The sequence below is a fragment of the Carassius gibelio genome, chromosome A17 (genome assembly GCF_023724105.1).
Source record: "Carassius gibelio isolate Cgi1373 ecotype wild population from Czech Republic chromosome A17, carGib1.2-hapl.c, whole genome shotgun sequence".
NCBI classification, from domain to species: Eukaryota; Metazoa; Chordata; class Actinopteri; order Cypriniformes; family Cyprinidae; genus Carassius; species Carassius gibelio.
This window is the reverse complement of record NC_068387.1, coordinates 24,879,955-24,901,910: the sequence shown is the minus strand read 5'-3', so window position 1 is coordinate 24,901,910 and position 21,956 is coordinate 24,879,955. Positions and strand designations below refer to the sequence as shown.

The 21,956-nt window shown below is 34.1% G+C and overlaps 1 protein-coding gene across 5 annotated transcripts; it reads right to left on the bottom strand.

The window, feature by feature from the left end:
• Positions 1-1,186: 1,186 nt before the first annotated feature.
• On the bottom strand, positions 1,187-20,916 carry LOC128031808 (protein-tyrosine kinase 2-beta-like). 5 transcript variants are annotated; one of them, XM_052620254.1, is made up of 32 exons: positions 20,712-20,875; positions 19,920-20,007; positions 18,923-19,148; positions 18,354-18,532; positions 17,601-17,688; positions 17,337-17,416; positions 16,618-16,680; positions 16,482-16,536; positions 16,109-16,249; positions 15,005-15,079; positions 14,473-14,574; positions 14,231-14,345; positions 13,972-14,011; positions 12,369-12,406; positions 12,220-12,264; positions 12,034-12,131; positions 11,815-11,893; positions 11,637-11,737; positions 10,737-10,852; positions 10,390-10,490; positions 10,186-10,275; positions 9,636-9,840; positions 8,738-8,834; positions 8,584-8,640; positions 7,997-8,086; positions 5,809-5,955; positions 5,412-5,447; positions 5,254-5,278; positions 4,654-4,703; positions 3,275-3,409; positions 3,106-3,186; positions 1,187-1,653 (listed from the first exon to the last, which is right to left on the bottom strand). In XM_052620254.1, exons 3-32 carry the CDS (start codon positions 19,118-19,120, stop codon positions 1,438-1,440), a joined length of 2,943 nt encoding a protein of 980 aa, XP_052476214.1. In that variant the 5' UTR covers positions 19,121-19,148; positions 19,920-20,007; positions 20,712-20,875; the 3' UTR covers positions 1,187-1,437. The 5 variants fall into 5 exon arrangements, with proteins under 5 accessions (XP_052476214.1, XP_052476212.1, XP_052476213.1 ...); XM_052620252.1 differs by having other exon boundaries at positions 11,815-11,896; positions 20,712-20,874; XM_052620253.1 differs by having other exon boundaries at positions 11,815-11,896; positions 12,369-12,403; positions 20,712-20,874.
• Positions 20,917-21,956: the final 1,040 nt, after the last annotated feature.

The window sequence follows — 21,956 nt, the reverse complement described above, 5'->3', positions numbered from 1 at the left end:
CTGAATGCCTGACATTTACCACTATCAAACTGCGCCCGAGTCATATCGTTTCCATGCATAAAGAGCAGGACCGTCAGCACCGCAATATGCAAAATTAACCTTTGGGAAAGAGGCAAAGCTTATGTGACCCTGACGGGTGGCAGTTCAAATCAGTTCACTCTTTACCCTTTATCCAACCGTTCAATGAATCGTAGATTGCATTCCGCGTCGCTTTCAACAGCAATTATCTACAAGGTCACAAGGCAGTTCCTATTTATTTATAACTTTCTCAAGTCATTTAAAAAGCAATGCTTTTGATTTTTCAGAGGTCGTGCAATTATGAAAGACGGGTCTGTGAACCACGTGGGTCAGTGACTTTTTAATGCAACATTTACTACTAGAAATTCTGCTCACCCAGTGAACTAAAACACTGTTTTGCAAAAACACGAAAAGCAATTAAAGAAAAAATGTTAGGGAACAATTAGGATAGAACTTTTTCTGATGAAATCAAGAATGGATCAGGAAATAACAATGTCTCAGTCGGTTGACTTCTTAATTAAATATAACTGAATCTATCTGCCAGTCTATTGCTTAATAGCTCAATTTCACAGCTGTGTAAAAAATGATAAATGAAGCCGATGTAAGCCATGTCTCCCTCTGCTGATGGTTGTGTAAAACAACGGATTTAAATTTGAGATGCTGAAAAGAATTTACAATTCACAAAATCACAATCAGAATTGCAAGATTTATACTCATTGATTGTGATACAGAAATAAGTTATATAAAAAAGAAAGTTTATAAATGTAAAAATTAAATAGTAATAATAATAATAAGGTAATGGCAGCTTTTTGTCTGACAAGTTTTTGTTGACATGTTTATATCTTGCAATTATGATTTTTCTTTCCTCTGAATTGTGAGTTCATATAATAAATTATATTGCTAATTTTATTTAGTAATCCAAATTAATTAGGCATGGTTTTTCAGTGCTCAGATGGTGAACTCGATACATTTTAGCAGAATTTTTAATGTTCAAGACTGATAATTTACTGAAAACATAAAGTGATTCAAAGTATTTTTCTGATTCTAAACCAGTATCATACTAAATACAGTAATCATACTGTATAGAAATACAAATTATATTGATGTTGCATTTATTTTCTATACAACATTCTTGTAACGTTTAAAGAATTAAATAATAATGCTCTGACATGATAAAACTTCAGAAGTCTGTATTTATTTCCTCCCGCAAACTTTCCTGAGATCAGACATCTTTAACTTTTTGAAAACAATTACAAGCAGACATTTGTGAAAATCCACCTGACAACATTCACCATCGAAAGCACTGCTTTCATTACCGCTCAGAAGCATAAATAAAGGAAGGTCATTTACAACTGATTTCATCCCCCAGCCTTCTCATTGGATGAAACCGCCTGTCTGACGTCCAATCAGGGATCAGATCTAGGGTGTGGTGGGTTTGGCCACGTTAGCTCGCACTCGGGCCTGGTCCACAGCGTCCAGCAGGTTCTTGGAGTCCATGGCCAGCGTGTGAGCGGCCGCCAGCATCTGTTTCTTACACTCGTCCTTCAGAGACGTGACGGCGTTCTGCTGAGCCAGACGCATCTTACTGATCAGCTCGGCCAGATCCTTGTTCAGCAACTTCTGAGTTCCTTCAATCTGAAGACCAGAGAGCAGCCAGAACAACACTTTATACTTTCTAATGTACAGAAATGTCATTAAAGCTCGTTTCTGCCATGGGATATAAATAAATAAATAGATAAATAAGTAATTGGAACTTTTTATCTCGCAATTCTGACATTTTGTCTGAGAATTATGAAATGTTAACTAATGATCTAACAATTCAGACTTTTTTTTTCTTGCAATTCTGAGTTTGTCTTGTAATTACGAGTTTAATTTGTATGACATAACCTCAGAACGACAAGATATTAAACATTTCTCAGAAAAAAAGTTGAGTTGTTAACTGGATAATATAACTAAATAATAGAAGATTGTTGTGAGGTAATATTTCACAATTCTGGATTAATATCTCACAATTTTGACATATTTTTTCTCAGGATTGTGAATTTAAATCTCACAATTTTAGACTCTTTTCGCAATTCAGACCAAAAGAAATAGCAGAATTATGAGATTACAATTGTGAGAAAAAAAGTAAAGCTTGTTTCTACCAAGGAATAAAATTTAGAAAAGGTAATTGTGACTTTTTATCTCAAAATTTGTACTTTTACGGGGAGTTATGATTTAATATGATTTTGTATTTCACAATTTTATCTTTTTTTTTTCTCAGAACTGCAAATTTAGATCTCACAATTCAGACTTTTTATCTCACAGTTGTCAGAATTACAGCATGTTAAAAAGTCAAGTCTGATTCTGCCACACAATAAAAAAACTGCAAGAAAAATAGAACTGTTTTCTTACAACTGCAGCTTAAAATAATAATTTTCCAATTAACATTTATCATTTACCTCACAACTTGCGAGAATAGAAAAGGTAAAGTAAGACTTTTTATCTAACATTTCTATTTTTCTCCAAATTCAGATTTTATATCTTTTAATTCTGAGTTTATAGAAATGATCAGAATCATGGGGAAAATAAGTCAGAATTGTGCGATAAAAAGTTGCAATTACCTTTAAAACAATTTTGGAAATAAGCTTCCATAATATATAGTTAAAAATACTTCAGAAATTTAGATTGCTTTTCTTAGAACTGCACGTTTATATCTTGTTTATAATTAGATTTATTTTTTATTGAAATTCTGAGAAAGATGTCTGAATTACGAGATGTCAACTCACAACTGTGAGAAAAAAGTCAAGCCTGTTTCTGCCAGGGAATAGATGAAATAGGCAGAATTGTTAGATAAAAACTCACAATTCACCCTTTTCTATTTTTATAAACAAACGTAATTTTTTTTTTTTTTTTTTTGCGAAAGCATATTCAAATCTAAAATTTAACATGCATTGTTTCATTAACATCTCACAGCTTGTGAGTATCTAACAATTCTGACTAGTTAGTTCTAGTTTATAACAGAATTGTGAGACAAAAAGTTGAAATGACCTTTTTATGGTGATTTGATAATTTCTAGCTCAAACCAGTGTTTTTGAAATGCTTTACCTCGGTTCTGATGGACTCGTGTAGAGTCGGGAGGATGTCATCCACACTGCGGATCAGACTGCGCAACGTCAGTCCCACCGACTGCCAGATGAGACAATAATGACCTCATCGAACACAGAAACACCCCTCCAAACATTAAGCATTACGAACTGCTTCAAAGTCTCCTTACCTTCACCACAGTGACGTACTCTGAGGCTGGTAACGTGTTGACGTCGTTCTTCAGCTGCACCACGACCTTCACCATCTCCATCACGTTATGATAAACCATGTCATCCGTGCGGTCCAGTTCTGCTGTGGGCGCCGGCTACGATGGCCAGAACAAGTCTGAGTTAATGCATGCAGTAAACCATTGCAATGCATGTTCATGCATAGATTTTATCAGATGAAATAATAATCTTTATTGCATTGTTATGTAAAAAAGTAATTTTGTGGAGTTTATTATTATTATATATATTTATTTATTTTTTTTCGAGTTAAATCAAAAGCTATAATTCAAAGCTACAATAGCACATAAATATGAATAAAATACTAACATCGAGCAATACATTTTCAGAAACTGAACGTGGTCTGAAATCAGATTTCAGAGCTTAAGAAGTTTTTACTTTTATATTTTCATTTTTCATTTTAAATTAAGTTAAAGCCTTATTCATTTTGTGTTTTATTGTTAATAAATATTTCTATTAAGCTTAAATTTGTATTCGTTTTAGTAATTGTAGCATTTTAGTTTCAAGTTATTTCAGTTAGTTGCAAAGAGAACATTTCTCATTTTATTTTTATTTTTTAAGTTTCTCATCTAATATTGACATTTTATTTTATTTGAGCCATCTCAATGAACACATTTTTTATATCAATTTTTTTTTACATTTCTCCCTTTCATAAGCTGTAAATGTAGAAATAATTCCAATTATTTGAAGACAATTTCAACTTTTAGGAGTATTATTAGCATTTTAATAGCCTTAATGATAACAGACATGAAATAAAATATTCTTTATAGGTTATTTTGTATTATTATTTAATCTTGTGGCATCTTATTTAATTAATAAAAAATATTTTATATTTTATAGAACTTTTGCCTTGGCAACTGGCTGAAATAAAATAAGTTTCAGTATTTTACTTTATTTCAGTTAATGTTTATATTCATAAGGAAATTATAAGTAAAACTTTTTTTATTGTAATAACTCTGAACTATGTATGTTAAAAAAGTCAGTCAAAAAGCAGTTTCTCTATTTTATTTAAGCCATTTTTCCTCTCATTTGGTGCCACTGCATGCAGCAGCTCGGAGACGGGAGACTGTTTCATTTCAGCTTCACAGAGACTGAAGATTGGTGATGAGGGAATCTCATCCTCCTTCTACTGAGCCATTATCAAGGTGAGCTCACAAGACTCAAAGCTCATCAGGTTTTAGTCACAGAGCTCCCAGTAAAACCTCCATCTGCTCGTCTGGAAACATCCAAAGAACGGCAGACACCTTTACTGAGCGGCTTCAAAAAGAGATCAGAAGTCTGCTGGCATTCAGCCCGTCCCTAACCACATTAAAACTGCAATTACCTGAGCAGACAGCCGCGGGGGCTTCTCAGGAGGAGCAGGATGGGAAGGAGCTGAGAGAAACAGAGCAAAACACAGTCAAAACACAGCAGAGGATGGAATATGGACGCGATCATCAAGATAGCAATCACTGACTGAAATAAGAAAGAGGAAAGGAATAGTATGGTGCATCAGCGCCAGTGCTGTTGTTATTAACTACAAATAACTGAAATAACTTCATAACTGAAATAAAATAAAATGTCAATATAAGATGAAAATCTTGTCTTGGGAATTAACTGAATAAATTAAGTTTAATGTGAAATACTACAAATGAACAAATAAAAATAAAAACATAATATTGTATAAAATCATTGTTATAAAAAATATATATATTAATAAAAATGTATAATATGAATCAAAGAGAAAATAAAACTAGAAATATATATATATAAAAAGGCAAAAGCACATTAAATTATCATTTTAAAAAGTTTTTCAGTATATAACAAATTATTATTTTTTTTTTATTACTTCAGAAAAGCTACAAATAACCGTATACAGGTTTTAATCATGTAATGCTTTTGGGTGAAATATTCCTTTTTATTGTGTGTTTTAAAATGAACTGACCTTGGCTTGTCTCATTTTTTGACATCTAAAATAAAGAAAAGGGATGTTAATGTTGTTTAATATTAGTCCATAACAATGGAAGATGAAAGTCACGATGGAACAAACATATAAAAATTAGATTATTTAATATTTTATATACAGGTATAGGAGTATTTTACCACTTTAGCCTTGGTGTCGTCATTGGCAAATGGATCCTGAAAGAGAAACAGAGCAACATGAAGGTGAGTATGAAGTCAACACGGAAAGATGAAACTAAGTTTAGTTTCATAATGTAAAGAGAAACAAGATCATTTAAAACAGAGAGGAAGGAGTAAGTCTTTACTTTTAGATGAAAGATTAGAAAGGCTAATATTGTCTTCTTCTGAATAACAGAAGCCTGTACTGTAAATAAGATAAACTTGCACTTGATAATAACTTTAATCTTAGTCTTTTTAAGCTCCACTCTGCTGAGCAAACACATTTGAATAGTTTCTCTGAACTCATAGTAATGTTCCTGGAGATGATTACATGCTCCTAAACAGCTCTGACGAGAGACGAACGCTGCTGATGACTAACCAGAAGCTTCTCTTCTTTCTCCAGCCACTTGTTGTCCTCCATCATTTCCTGTTTCTGTCTCCTTAAAGTGTCCTGCACACACTGCCTCTCCATTTCCCACAGCCGCTGAGCGTCCTCCTTACTGTTGGGCTCCGGGAACCCTCGGTCCTTCACAAACACACACAAGAATATTTCATGCCAGAAAATAATATGACCTCATGAATTAAACAGGAGTTGTGCAAGTTTTTTATTTCATGTTTGTCATCATTACGACCATAAATATGCTGGTAGTACTCTCAAAATAAATGCATTTACACCTGACAGTCTTTAAAAAATAAACCGGGCCAAAAGCTTGTATTGTTATCAATGCACTAAGTAGTAAAATGACTAAGATTAATATAAATTACAGCTTAATGGAAATATTTAATACGAATAACAAAATTACTAAAACAAAAAATCCTGCATTAAAATTTCATGCATGGCATTTAATGCACATTTTATCAATTGAATAGCAGTCTATTGACTGTCCCATATTAGTCAAAGCATGCTGTCCCACTTTTGAAACCTCCTTTTCTAAAGAGGGATGACAAAGATTGGATCAAAATAGCACTTTATGAATATGATTACAACATTTGATGCACAAATACACCACAAATATAATTTGATAACAATTTAAAACATTTAGAACAATGTCCTTTACATTGCTTTTGTCTAAATCCTGTGACTGATCTTTGAGTGAACGTCACAAAAGGAACTTCCCTGTTGATGATTTTAATATAGACAAATTTATGACATCATTTCCAGAAAGTCAAATTAGTTCAATAACTTGACACCTCTGCTTAAATTCAACACCACTGGTGTTCACTTTAATGTTGTAAAAGAAGAGATAAATGCACTGAAGCGTTGGCATCCCACATTACATTAACCCACCCATAATACTAAAATGCCACTGTTTTGCACTACACCAAATTTTGTCAACAACCTGTAGCTCAAAGCACCAGCAGCGTCAAGGTTCGATTCCCAGGGAATGTACAGTAACTGATATACCTTGGAATGCATAAAAAGAAATGCATATGTAGTGAATTAGAATATCCTTAATTATAGCAGGAAGCAAATCATGCTTCATGTATATTAATAATTTTCTTTCTCAGCCATAAAAAGGTTGCAAAGTAAGTGGCTGACATGCATTCATTGCGAAAAGTTGTTTTGTTTTTTTTTAGGTCTATGGCACAAGCTGTCGAGAGCTGTTTTGTCAGGCTGCTGTGATGTTAACAAATGGCACTTTGATATTGGTATTGTCTGTGCTTTCAATGCGTGCTTCATTGTTATTCTAAAGAATTAGTTCAAGCAATAGTTCACCAAAAAATGAACATTTGCTGAAAATTTACTCACCCTCACCCATCCAAGATATAGGTGATTTTTTCCGCTCATCATAACAGATTTGGAGATTGCATCACTTGCTCAGTGGTGGATGCTCTGCAGTGAATGGGTGCCGTCAGAATGAGAGGCCAAACAGCTGATAAAGACATCACAATAATCCACAGCACTCCAGTCCATCAGTTAATGTCTTGTGAAGTAAAAAACTGTTTGTAATCATCCATCATTACGATATTTCTAACTTCAAACCACTATTTCTGGCTAAACTATGAGTCCATAATATTGCTTTCTCCAGTGAAAAAGTCATCTGGTCTGAATCAGGAGAGAAATCTGCACAGATCAAGCACCATTTACAAGCCAAAACAGCTCTAAAAAAAAATATGCGAGTGGATTTGGATGTGAGAGACAACAGGAGATGGACTTTTTTTTTACTGGAGGAAGAGTTATTATAGAGTGTGTACTCAAATTTTGACCATAAGTGATGGTTTAAGGATAAACGCCTTAATGGTGGATTTGGTTCTTACAAACATGCATCTTTTCACTTCACAAGTTGTTAAGTGTCGGACTGGAGTGGTGTGGATTACTTGTGGATTATTGTGATGTTTTATCAGCTCTCATTCTGACGGCACCCATTCACTGCAGAGGATCCACTGGTGAGCAAGTGATGCAATGCTACATTTCTTCAAATTTGATGAAGAAACACCGTCAAAGCATCCAAAATGTAAATGAGGGTGAGTCAACTGTGAGCAAATTGAAATGTTTTGGTGAACTACTCCTTTAAACACACAGGAGAATGTTTGTTCGCAGTACTGCAGGAAGGTGGCGCTCTTACCCCCATACTGCCACGGCGAGGGGACGGTGGCAGGGTCAGCGTGCAGCCGGACACAAGGACTGACGAACTAAAGCGAAGAGACTCAGGAAGCTGGAAAGTTGGGTGTACAAGCAAGAACACGAACAGAGAAGCACAACTAAACCACATGCTAACACACATTCACACAATAATTATGCACAACATGGCGGTTCTGAGCACAAATGCAGAAAAGCAGGCCGAAACCACAGCTGTTGGAAATGGTGTGACTTGACCTAGATAGACCTGACCAACATAAAGCTGCATCATAGTGTATAGTGATGGTCTACCAATTTTTAATGCATCACCAACTGAGTAAAATATATAGCTTTTCTTTCATTGCACAGGAGACATAACTGAAGTTTCATTTCACCATCAACTTTGTCATCAAGTTTCTCTTAATATTCTTTGGTGAATCAGAAATAGACATAAATAAGGCTATGAGATGAAAGTGAACAGCAGCTCAGATTGTATATTCTTGGGAGAATTTGATGAGAAAGGTTTGAGATCATATTATCAGGCTGCATTTTATGCAATTAAAGCAATTACAGACTTAATAGGAGGAAAATTACCTGGATATGTAGACATGGATTCAGAGTGCTGAAACCTGATTGCATCGTTCTTGATGGCTTTGACAAAAGAAAAATAAAGATGAACAGAAAGAGCGAGAATTATAAATAGTACGAGAAAAGCAGTACAAGAAAAAGAGAGAGAAAAGACAGACACCTTCGGTGGAGCATCAGTAAACGGGGTTATACTTCTGGAGCGAGATCTGCCTCTTTGCTCCTCCGACTCCACTTCCTTCTCCATATTATGAACATCACTGTGGGGAGCAAACAGAAACAGATTTTGTTGTTTTTATGATTTGTTTAAAAATTTTAAAATTATTCTTATTTTTATTTTGTATATTTTTATTTCTTTTAAATATAAATTTTTCCCACAATGTCCACTAACAGTTTTAGCCTGTTTATTATTATTATTATTACTATAATGCATGTTTATTTACTTTTTCTATCATTTACATTTTTATTATTTTAATAATTATTTTATTATAATTATCTTAATTTGTTTAAACTTTTTTTTACATTTTTAATATTTATTTATATTAATTTTACATTTTGATTTTTTTAGTCAGGCAGTCAGTTTGTATTATTATTATTTCCATGTTTATATTCCTTATAATTTGTATTATTTATATTTAATTTCATTTAATTTGAATATATATATATATATATATATATATATATATATATATATATATATATATATATATATATATATATATATATATATACATACATTTTTTTTTGTAGAATTTACATTTGTATTGCTTATATATATATATATATTTTTATGTTTATTTTAAATTTATCATTTCTTAATAATATTTTTTTCCCCTACTTACAGTATCATAATTTGTTTTTTTAATGATGAGTTCCTGATGAGCAAATAGGCACCGCTGATGTGTACATGTTGGTAATTTGTGTAAATACAGAAGAAGCTTTAATTGCTTAGTTTTAATAAATTCTCTATTTTGGTTTGGGTTTAGCACTCTGTTTTTTAGCTCTGAAATGCATTCATATGACTGCTTTAAGAGTTCAAACTGATACTTCGGGTAACGTACTTCAGCTTGCACACAAGCTCTGCAAAGCTGGGTCTCTCGCGGGGGCTGTAGGCCCAGCAGCGGGTCATGAGGGAGTAGAGGGTCGGCGGGCACTGCTCAGGTTTGGGCAGACGGACCCCCTGCTCCAGCTGGTTTATCACATCCTTGTTCTCCAGCCAGAAGAACGGCTGCTGACCTCCACTCATGATCTCCCACATGCACACAGCTGAAAACAGAAGCACAGGAAACCACCAACAATCAGGAACCAGAAATGACTCTTCTGAACTGCTTTGGACATTCATTGCAAAACTTCAAGATGCAAGGCATTGTGAAAGATATGGTTCTTCACAGGAATCGGCACTGAATCAACTAGACTGACAACAGGAGATAGGAATTCACACTATGATGACAGCTTGAAAAATCCTCACGATTGAACTGATCTTTTGCCTAATGTGGTCAAAACAGCGATTCAGCTTTGAAAAGACAGCATTGCGCTTGGTAGAAGTGACATAACACATCATGCATGTTTAAACGCATTAATCTCACCACGTCACGCTTCAAAGTCACTAACCGAACATCCAGACATCACTCGCCGAGGTAAAGCGTCTGAAATTGATGGACTCCGGCGCCATCCATTTGATAGGTAATCGACTCACAGAGGCTTCAGAGAGAAAACAAACAGTGTCATGTGACAGCATTAGGCATGAGAAACGAGGGAAATATTAGACTCAAACTGCATGATAAGTTTAAACAGACTAGTCAGCTTTAGTCTTGCCTTTGTAATACTCCTCCTCTTCTATGTATCGGGACAAGCCGAAATCTCCCAGCTTCACACAGTCTGGTTTGGCAACCAGCACGTTTCTCACAGCGATGTCCCTGATGAAAAAACACGTAACAAGCAAAGTGAGCAGTAAACAGTGCATTCTAGCTAACAAAGTTAGTAAAGTGAAAAATCAAGAGGAAGAGATGTTTATAAGCAGCCTTAAAGTTTCTTCACACTTTAAAGCCTTAACCAAGCAAGACCCAATGCCCAAAATTTTAAACCATATAGGTAATGATTATTCACAATAACTACATGAACTATTTAAACAAAGACACCCTGAATCTGCTCAGAAGATGTACCTGTGCACCATGTTAACACCCTCTAGGTAAGCAAGAGCTTTACTGATCTGAAGACAGTACAGGATCTTCATGAGAGTGCTTAATTTGTGCTTGTTCTCCGTCAGGTAAATTCCTAGCTGAAGAAACACAGAGAAACCAGGATGATAATAAAGTCTGATTAACAATATTGCATAATGTACTAATATGAGTCAGATTTAATCCTTGTTGTGACATAGGCAAACGTGATTGTTAAAAGGAATAGTTCAACCAAAAAATTAAGATGTAGATGAGTTTGTTTCCTCATTGGAACAGATTTGGAGAAATGTAGCATTCCATCATTTGCTGACCAATCGATCCTTTGCAGTGCATGGGTGCCGTCAGAATTAGAGTCCAAACAGCTGATAAAAACATCACAATAATCCACAAGTAACCACTCCAGTCCATCAGTTAACATCTGGTGAAGCCAAAAGCTGCATGTTTGTAAGAAACAAATCCATCATTTATATATTTTTTTAATTTCAAACTGTTGCTTCTGTCTAAAATGAGTCCTCAATCCATAACCCTGTTTTCTCCAGAGATAAAGTGATCTCATCTGAATCAGTAGAGAAATATGTATTGATCAAACACTGTTTGTGTTCAAAACAAATATGTTGGTGGATTTTGATGTGAGGGGACAACAAGAGATGGACCTTTTCACTGAAAGAAGTGATATTATAGATTATATAGTTTGGTCAGAAGTGAAGGTTTAAAGTTAAAATGCATTAACATGCAGCTTTTGGCTTCACAACAATGGAATGATGTGAATTATTGTGATGATCTGACGGCACCCATTTAAATTTTATTTTCATGTTTCAACAAATCTGTTCCCATGAAGAAATCAAACTCATCTACATCTTAAAAAATAATAATAATAAATCGCACCTCTCCATGCTGGTAAAGCTCCATGACAATCCACACGGGATCCTCTTCAATAATTCCAATGAGCCTCACGATGTGCGGATGGTCCAGATTCTTCATGATCACTGCATGAAAACAATGACTTTTATCAGTCTATTCAGGCATCTATCTGAATCTACAGAGGGAAGATGAATCATCTTACTAGCTTCACTCATGAACTTCTCCTTCACATCAGCTGAGCAGTCCTTGCATGTCTTTACAGCCACATTCACTCGCTCGCCCTTCTGGATAAAGACACGAGATTCATGAGCTTTCTATCCTAAAAGCTGAACTTGAATATGTTTCCAGTGATTTCTTCTAAATCCTTGTGATCCGTTTCGCTGAATATTTGGAACTGTAGGTGTGTTACATATGCACTAACCTTGCTTTTATATATCCCATCATGCACCTCACCAAAGAAACCTTCACCCAGAATCCGGCCGAGGACAATGTCGTTTCGTGAGATGCTGAATTTACATGCTGGAAAACAAGGGATTGAGGTCAAAATGTCTAATAAATAAAGAAATTACAATTAATCTATCCCTTTTAAATATTATTTGGTTCTTACTTGGAACTGGTGCTTCCTCTGGTATCTCTGCATAAATATCTGAACCTGAGAACAATTAATATAATGAAAAGATACAAATTATATATCGAATAATCTATCTTTTATTAAATGGTGTATATTATATATGCTATATATTTAGCTTTACGTACTTCTGCTTCCCCTTTCAGATCTGGTGTGTTGCATACTGCTTTGCAATATAAGATTAGAAAAGGTCAGTAAGACAGAACCATTTCAATAATCATATATAAATCTAATAATTATAAATTTATTAAGTTATACTCATATAATATATTTATCAAAGCTGTCAAACGATTTGCAGTTAATCGCATCCAAAATTAAAGTTTTCATTTACACAATATATGTGTGTATACTGTGCATATAATTATTATGTATATATAAATACAAACATATATTTAAGAAAATTATGTTGTATATATTAAATATATTTTTATGTAATACAAAATATAAATATATAAATGTATATACTACACTTCAACTTTTTCATGGTTTGGTTTGTTTCACGGTTTTAGAGTCACGGATTTTGTACAGTTCGGTATGTGCTATGTTTATAAAAAATCTATACTTTTTAATAAATAAAAAAAACATGTGTGGAGAACTGAATGTTTCAGGGTTTTTTTCAGTGAACCATGCCACCCCTAGTATATACATACAAATATTTTCAAAATATATTGTATGTGTGTGTATTTATAAATACATAATAAATATGTCATGATCCGGTCACTGAACTTCCGTTTATTCACCACAAGAGGTCATCATCCACAACACAGACTCTCACATAACACAGAAGACGTTGGACTACATTTCCCATGCTCTATTGCACCAATCACATTCATCTGATAACGATCAAACACAGCTGCCACCAATCACACACACACACAGAACAATCATCATACACACTTTATAAGCTTTGGACTTTATTTCGCACACTGCCGAGTATTGTTCTGCATATATCCCTCTCCTAGGGATTGCTGCAATATCAAGCCATTCCATGTTTGTTTTCACAGTTCGGTTTCGTTTCAGTTTATATTTTTTCATAGTCTTTTTTCAGTTTATAGCTTTCATAGTCTTGTTTCAGTTTATAGTTATCATAGTATAGTCTTTTCCTGGCCCTGCCGTCTTTCTTGTGTTTTGACTTGTTTGCTCTGGTTACTGGATTACCCCTCTTGTCTAACCCTCTGGATATTGTTAGCTCATCAAAGACCCACACTTGCCCTAGGATTATTCTTGTGTCTTGCCCTCTATATACCTGTTTGCCAGTGTTTGACCCATGCCTGTTATGACCACGTCTCTGTTTAATAAGAGCTCACACATGGATCAGCACGACTCGTCAGCACCATTACAAAATATAAACAGTTCACATACATACATTATGTAAACAAAAACATCTATTTTGGATGCGATTAATCGCAATTAATCATTTGACAGCACTAAAATGTATTAATTCTATACATTAAATTCAGTGCTGCATCACATGAATAAATTACATTTGAATATATGTTAAAAAACAGAAAACAATTATCTTACACTAAATAACATTTAACAATACTAAAAAAAATAATCAAATAAATGCTAATGTGTTGAGGTTCTTTAAAACAAAAAACATTTTTGAATCATTACAAAACTTCTGATGGCAGTGTATGAGTTTTAATATATAAAACTGTGTGTATATATTCACAAGTACATACAGTGTATAAAAGAACAAAGTACAGAAAAAGCAAAAAACCTGCTCACCTGTTAGGTAAAGGAGGTAGAGAGTTTCTAGCTTCTCTGTCTGGTAAACATAATTGGTAGTGTTATTCATAAGGTGGAAAACACGGTGCACACTACGTTTTGTGTTTCTACACTGTTAAGGGTCACACACTTATTATGCAGGTCAGAAATAGTTTAAGCAGACGGACTGCTTCAATTGTTTTTATTAGAGAATACTAATTAGATGCATGATGATGTTGGTTTCATGACCTGGTAATACAAAATAATGAAACCCACAAACCTTTGGGCCGTACTATTAAAGTCGCCTCATTTCCATGCTCCAAACGATAGTAGCCATCAATTAAATCCATCATGTTCTCTGCGATGGCCACAGAGGCTGTGCTGATAGACAAAGGCTGAAAATGACAAGAGAGAGATCAGATCTTTTAATATGCATAATTAAACTCTTCAAAAGAAAAGGTAAACTGTTGTTATACAGTAGTCAAGCATTCATTTCAAGAAGATACGTGTAGATGCATTTACCTGTTTAGCTCCTTCTATATCTATATGTAGCAGCGTCTTTCCGTCATTCTGAGGCATGCATTTAATACTTCGAATTTGTGCAAATGTGGCTAGAGAGACCGGCTAATAAGGACATATCAAAGAAACATACACGTTTGCATTAAAAAAACGTGCACAATGCACAACCACACACAAACAAAAAAATAAAACTAAAACTTTAATTAAAATTAAAATATAAGATATCAAAATACAAGCTAATTTAAAACATTAATAAAAAACAATGTATCTCAATAGTATTAGTATTCAATCTCAATGACACTAAAATAAGACTGATGCATGATCAAAACCAGATATTAATACAAAAACGTCTGATAAATGTGTGTTTGCAGCACTCTATTTCTCAACAATGACTACGTTGGTAGATGAAAAACATTTTCCATTGTGGTTAACTGATAAAAAAAAAGTGGTTATTGTCACTTTAATGTGAGTGCTGCGTTTCCAGTGAACAGGTCAAGTGGTGGGAGAAACATGAGAGAGGGGATGTTCTTCTTACCACAGAGTTTTTGTCGGTACGTTGTCGAATACCTTTGGGCCCAATGACCATATCAACAGATACACTCCATCCTTGCTACAGAAGAACGGTTACTCAGTTACACTGTGCAACTACTGCAGATTTTAAAACACATCTGTTGCTTGGTGAATATCTGTAGTATACACTTAAACCACATTCATATCAGTGCCCTGCACTAGATAACAAAATAGCAAAGCAACATACTATCTATGCCGCAGAAAGATAATACATGCACAAATTAAATATAAAACACTTTGTAAAAGACGTTTATTACGTTTTAGATAATGGAAAATAAACAGACATAGTACTGAAAATGAAGAAGAAAAGTACTGAGCTGACTTCAAAGTCATTGCAAAAGTGAAGTTTTTGCAGGATTTAATTGCTAATGAGATTTGTTTCAAAACTGTTATCTATTGCAATGAAGTTCACACATTTGTATACATGCCCACAGTGTCCAAAGACATTCTGGGGCCACTGAATTTAACCATCCACTCACAACTAGTTCTCACACCACTTCAGAGGGAATAGTTCACTCATAATAGAAAATGCATGGGTGCCGTCAGAATGAAAGTCCAAACAGCTGATAAAAACATCACAATAATCCACAAGCAGTCTACATGCTCCAGTCCGCCAGTTAATGTCTTGTAAAGCAAAAAGCTGCATGTTTGTAAGAAACAAATCCATCATTAAGGCATTTTGAATTGTACAGTAAATGGTACTTGAAATGTGCATATTTCTCTCCAGATCCAGGTGAGACAACTTCTTCACTGGAGAAAGCAGTTTTATGTATTATAATTATTTATTTATTTTTTTTACAAACACGCAGCATTTGGCTTCACAAGACAGTAACTGATGGACTGGAGTGGTGTGGATTATTGTGTTGTTTTCATCAGCTGTTTGGACTCTCATTCTGACGGCACCCATTCACTGCAGAGGATCCACTGATAAGCAAGTGAAGAAACAAACTCATCTACATTTTAGATGACCTGAGTGTAAGTACATTTTCAGCTAATTTTTATTTCTGGATGAACTATTCCTTTAACATAAAATAAATTTAAAAAATAATAATAATTATGGGCAACTTACCACCAGCTCACACGGAAAAACCTCTTCATCAAAACTGGAAAAGACAGATAATGTCTCAAAGAACTTGATGATGCACTGCTCCTCCTTCAGCAACGCAAACTGCAGGAACGTTTGCTGGATCAGTTTCCTCAGCTGCTTCGGCTGTTTCACACCAGACACATATGAACAATATTTCATCCACTGGTGTAAAGTATTTGAGTAAATGTAATTAGTAACTGTACTTTAGTATCTTTTTGGCTGTACTTTTATATCAAAGAATGGTTTTTAGGTACTCTTTACACCTGTGATTTCACTATTATTAATCATAAATCACAAATGCTTTTATTATCTATTTGCTGCCTTATTCTCATAGAAGTCAAGAAACTGTTTTCACCTTCATACTGTCGATTAATTCTTGAGGAAAGAACAAATCCAGACCAACTTCTTTCCTGAAAGGAGCAGAAATGCCATCAATGCGTTGTGCATAATCTTGGGGTAAAACTATCTAAAGCATAATACAAACTACTTACTCCAGCAGCTCAAAGTTAGATTTTTTCTCCAGGCCGTTGGCATTCATGTCTTTATAAAACCTCCTGTTAGAATAGAAAAATAATAATAATTTTTGAAGCATTCTTTGCATTATGTACATGCATGTTATGTTGTCTTTTATGATAACTTGGTTTTAAATTGACATCTTTTGTTATGCATTTTATGTGTACTACCTATTTTATCATCTTTTATTTAATAATATTATAAAGTAGGTTTCCCATTTAAAGGAACAGTCCACCCAAAAATAAATATTTGCTGAACATGTTCTCATCCTCATGTCATCCAAGATGTAGATGAGTTTGTTTCTTCATCAGATTTAGAGAAATGTAACATTATATGACTTGTTCACCAATGGATGCTCTGCAGTGAATGGGTGCCGTCAGAATGAGAGTCCAAACAGCTGATAAAAACACCACAAGTAATCCATACCACTCCAGTCCAACAGTTAAGATCTTGTGTAGCCTAAAGCTACTCATTGTTGATTATTGTGATGTTTCTATCATCTGTTTGGACTCTCATTCTGACGGCACCCATTCACCGTAGAGGTCCCATTGGTGAGCAAGTCATATAATGCTACATTTCTCCAAATCTGATGAATAAACAAACTCATCTACATCTTGTATGGCCTGAGATGGAGTACATTTACATTAATAAATGCTATTGTTATCATTATTATGAATTTTCATCTGTATAAACACACCTGATCTCCAGACAGCCCAGCTGCAGCGCCATCCCGTCACTAACTCTCCTCGCACTGTGCTGCATGTAGTCACTTCGAACCTGCATAACGGCAGCAATGACACACCTTCATTAGCCTTTTTAGATGTGCAAACCACCACCACTTCAGCGCTACATCAAACACTCATAAGTCCTGTGACTCATGTTTCCTTCACTATTCTGCGTGCTTTCTCAGGATATGGAGCGGTAACTGTGAAGAAACACTCCCCATGTGACAGGTACTGACCTGCTGGTAGAAGTAGAGCATTGTAGTTTTGTCATCCTTTAACTTCTCCAAGAAATCAGGAGGAATGTAACGGATCCTCAAGTCATATCTGATCATGACGGCAGAACAAAAACAGGATTAAGAGCATATACAAAAACTGACTTCCATATATATATGTGTGTAAGAGAGGTTAGAGAAATCTCATCCTCACTATGGTTAGCAAAACCCACAATCATATATGATTTCATATTTATTCAAAGCAAACTATATCTCAAATATGATGTTTTCAAAATGAAACTGTTTGGTAACCAATGATGGTTTCATACTGTGGAAGTCAATGGCTACCATCAACTGTTTATTTACCAAACGTTTTCATTTTGAAAATATAAAATCTGAGATATAGTTTGCCTAGAAGATATATTTTGTCATATCGGTTTTGCTAATATCATCTTCTGAGCCCAAAAAATGAAAGAAATTCATACAGGTTTGCAAAAACTTGAGTGTAAGTAAATGATAAGAGAATTTTCATTTTTGGTAAATTATTTTATTTATACCTAAATATATTTTATTAAAGCCTAAATATATTACAAAATGTACTTGAAGTGGCAAGAAAATGCATTACCAGTGTTAAAATAAATTTGGGGTAAATGCAAAATGTATTATTAAACTTAGAAGACTGGAGGAATGATGCTGAAGATAAATAAATCTTTTTTCTTTTCTTTTTTTGCCATATGACACACACACACACACACACACACACACACACACACGCACCTCCACTCCGCCTCGACGTGCTGCTGTTCATATTTCTGCTCCACCTCTGCTACGGTGAGGTTGGGGTGCAGCCAGTGAACCTCGTCTGATTTGAGGTGTTTGAGCAGCAGACCGTAGCATTCTGAGAACTTGATGTTAGGACCGAGTCGCCCGCTGTCCAGGATGGACTGAGTAATTCTCTGGACAATCAAAACATCATTCAGATATCAAACATTTAAACATTTGTGGATTTATTTCACCCGCCAAAAAGAAAGAAAGATGAAAATATATGTTTAAGCCTATATTTTTGGATCTTTTTTGCATTATTTTCATTTTATTTATAATTGTCATGAACGGAATTTAATACTAATGAAAGATTTTTTTTTTTTTTTTTTGCATTATGACATTTAGACATTTAGAATGTTTAGATTTAACATTCATCAGGAAGTAAATGAAAAATAATCATGCAAAAAATTGCAATGCTCAACATGATCCATATAAAAACAGGAAGCTATTATGATGGGCATGATAACATGAGTGTCATATTGCATTCATGATCGAAGTGTAAAAAAGGATGTTAATCTTCTCACCCTGATATTCCAGGAACTTTCACATTTGACCAGTTTAAAGTTCTTGCCCAGGTTGGCGCTGTTGCTTATGAAGCACACTTTGAGGATTTTCACCGTCCCCCTGCATTGATTCTCGGCAGACACCTGTGGTGGACCGGGGGGAGGCGGTTTCCATGACAACGTACTGGTGTCACCCGACATCTCTACATAGGCTGTCATGAGATGGATCTCCTCAACTGACTATCAGCTGTGTGATGAGACGGAGGAGAATTAATCCATTCAAGTCCAGGCAGGAGCCAAAGGAAATTAACAAGTGACTCAATACATTAACTATGAGAACATGACAAATTGTGATTTTAAGAGATGAATCTTTTTATTCTAAGCTTCATGTCCTGATATATGATAATCACAGTCAAAGAACAGAATCTGGGAACATAAAAAAAAAATAAAAAATGATTAAAAACAAAAAAAAATTGTTAATGCTCATCAGAAGATAACATAAAATTATATAAATCCAAAAATCTGACACTAAGCTTAACTGTCTTAAAATCTGCTTAAATGTAGTTTTATTGAAGACTATTATTACTTATATTATTACTACTAGTATTATTATGTGATGACCATTTTAAATTTTAATTAAATTATAATTATATTAAATTAATAATTATTAGAACTGTATAAACCCTAGAACTACTCTGACGGCAAGTTTGTTTCAAAAACATTAATAATATTATATACATAATATTAATAATAATAATAACAATCTGCATCAACTTATTATTATTATTATTCAAGCCTGATGACCATTAAAACATTTAATAATTTTTACAAAATTATTAGAATTATATTTTGAGCATAACTGTTTTGAGAACAGCTTAAATTTAGTTTTATTCTAAAATAGCATTCTTTTACATTTAAATGCTATTACAAAGCGCAGTAGTAAAAGTACATGATGTTCATGACCAAACACATTAGATTTCAACATGTCAGAACACGAGAGACTAATGCAACATCCTACCTGTTCCTGCTCCATCTCTGACGAGTGAACCAGTTTATTCCTGCGTTACCATATGATCTCTGCGTCACAGGACAGACAACCTGACAGGCTAAAATATTGATGAAATTCACAAAAGTGTTGTCAAGCACAAGCAATCGCTTTTTCACTATACCAAAGAAAATAGGAAGTGAAATGTTGCTTGGTTAAGCTCCACTGAGGGACTTCTACTAGAAAATGTTTGATTTTTACATTATCAACTATCTTAACTTTAAGTCTCCTAAACTCATCAAAACCTTCTACCACAACTTTGGCTTCCTGTCATGTGGTTTCAGATTCAGAGATGTTGAAGTGTTGGAAATTGCAAAGGTGTTAAGCATTTAAGCTTTGCCATGATATAAACTGTTGTGTACAGTGCCTCAAATAGAAGAGTTACTGAAAGTTTATTTTTAAATGAAATGCACTGTTTTAATCCTGAGCATTGCTTTACTATTAAACTACTAAAACGGTAGTCAAATGGCAAAATATTGTTACCATATTTTTAATGCATCAGAATTTTGATTAATCATGATAACAACGATCATCCCACAAAATCCATACAAATGATCATCTCTTGATCAGACATGCCTCATATTTTTGTTTCTTTTTGCCCACACAACAAATAAAATAAAGTTAATTGAAAAATGGAAACATCTAATGATATTTGCAACACATCAGCATCTACTGAACTTCCTTTTTAATGTTACTCTGTGTCTTCATGGTTTGAAATGGTCAGAATCTCTTTCTGAATTAAGAAAATGTAAATGTGTCACAGACCTGAGCATGAGCTGATGTTCAGTGCAGCTTTCTCTCACTCTCACTGTCTCTCGTCCGGTGATTGTTTAATTCAAACGAATCCAAACTGAAAGAGAGAGAGCTGAAGACCTGACGTGAGTGTTTTGGACACACCCCACGCGTGTCACTGACTTCCTCAAACTTCACACCACTTCATCAGAGCAGCTGCTGCTGCACACACACACACACACAGAGATCACAGAAATTACGCTACAAGCTCTATTTGTGAGGTCCTCCTTCCTTATGAATGTCCTCAAGAGTTGGTTTTCAACATTTTACTATATTTGTGATTTTTTTCTCAATTAAAGTCCCCAAAAGTTATTTTTGAACATTTTACTATATTTGTGATTTTTTTCTGAATTAATGTCCTCAAAAGTAATTTTTCAACATTTTACCATATTTGTGATGATTATTTTCCCTATGAATTTCCTCAGAAGTTGGTTTTCAACATTTTACTATATTTGTGATTTTTTTCTGAATTAATGTCCTCAAAAGTTATTTTTCAACATTTTACTATATTTGTGATTTTTTTTCTGAATTAATGTCCTCAAAAGTTATTTTTCGACATTTTACTATATTTGTGATTTTTTTCTGAATTAATGCCCTCAAAAGTTATTTTTCAACATTTTACTATATTTGTGATTTTTTTCTGAATTAATCTCCTCAAAAGTTATTTTTCAACATTTTACTATATTTGCGATGATACTTTTTCCTTATGAATGTCCTCAAGATTTGATTTTCAACATTTAGCTATAGTTGTAAGAATATTTTTCTCCACGAATGTCCTAAAACGTTGTTTTTCAACAATTTAATAAATTTGTGATATTTTTTCTAATTAATGTCCTCAAAACCTGGTTTTCAACATTTTACTATATTTGTGATATTTCTTTCTCTATGAATGTCCTCAGATGTTGGTTTTCAAAATTTTACTATATTTGTGATATTTTTTCCCAATTAATGTCATCAGAAGCTGGTTTTTCAACATTTTACTAAATTTGTGATAATTCATTCCGAATTAATTTCCTCAGGAGCTGGTTTTCAACATTTTACAATATTTGTGATATTTTTTTTTAGAATTAATGTCCTCAGGAGCTGGTTTTCAACATTTTACTATATTTGTGATATTTTTCTCCCAATTAAAGTGAAAGTGATGTATCATACAGCCAAGTATGGTGACCCATACTCAGAATTCATGCTCTGCATTTAACCCATCTAAAATGCACACAC

What these genes read in the sequence shown, in the direction of transcription:
- LOC128031808 (XM_052620252.1), bottom strand. Translation starts at nt 19,120, where the DNA reads ATGACAGCCTATGTAGAGATGTCGGGTGACACCAGTACGTTGTCATGG. An exon ending in TGCTCTACTTCTACCAGCAG is followed by an intron (nt 17,417 to 17,600) that starts GTCAGTACCTGT and finishes GCCGTTATGCAG; the next exon opens with GTTCGAAGTGACTACATGCA. An exon ending in ACGACACCAAGGCTAAAGTG is followed by an intron (nt 5,279 to 5,411) that starts GTAAAATACTCC and finishes TCTTTATTTTAG; the next exon opens with ATGTCAAAAAATGAGACAAG.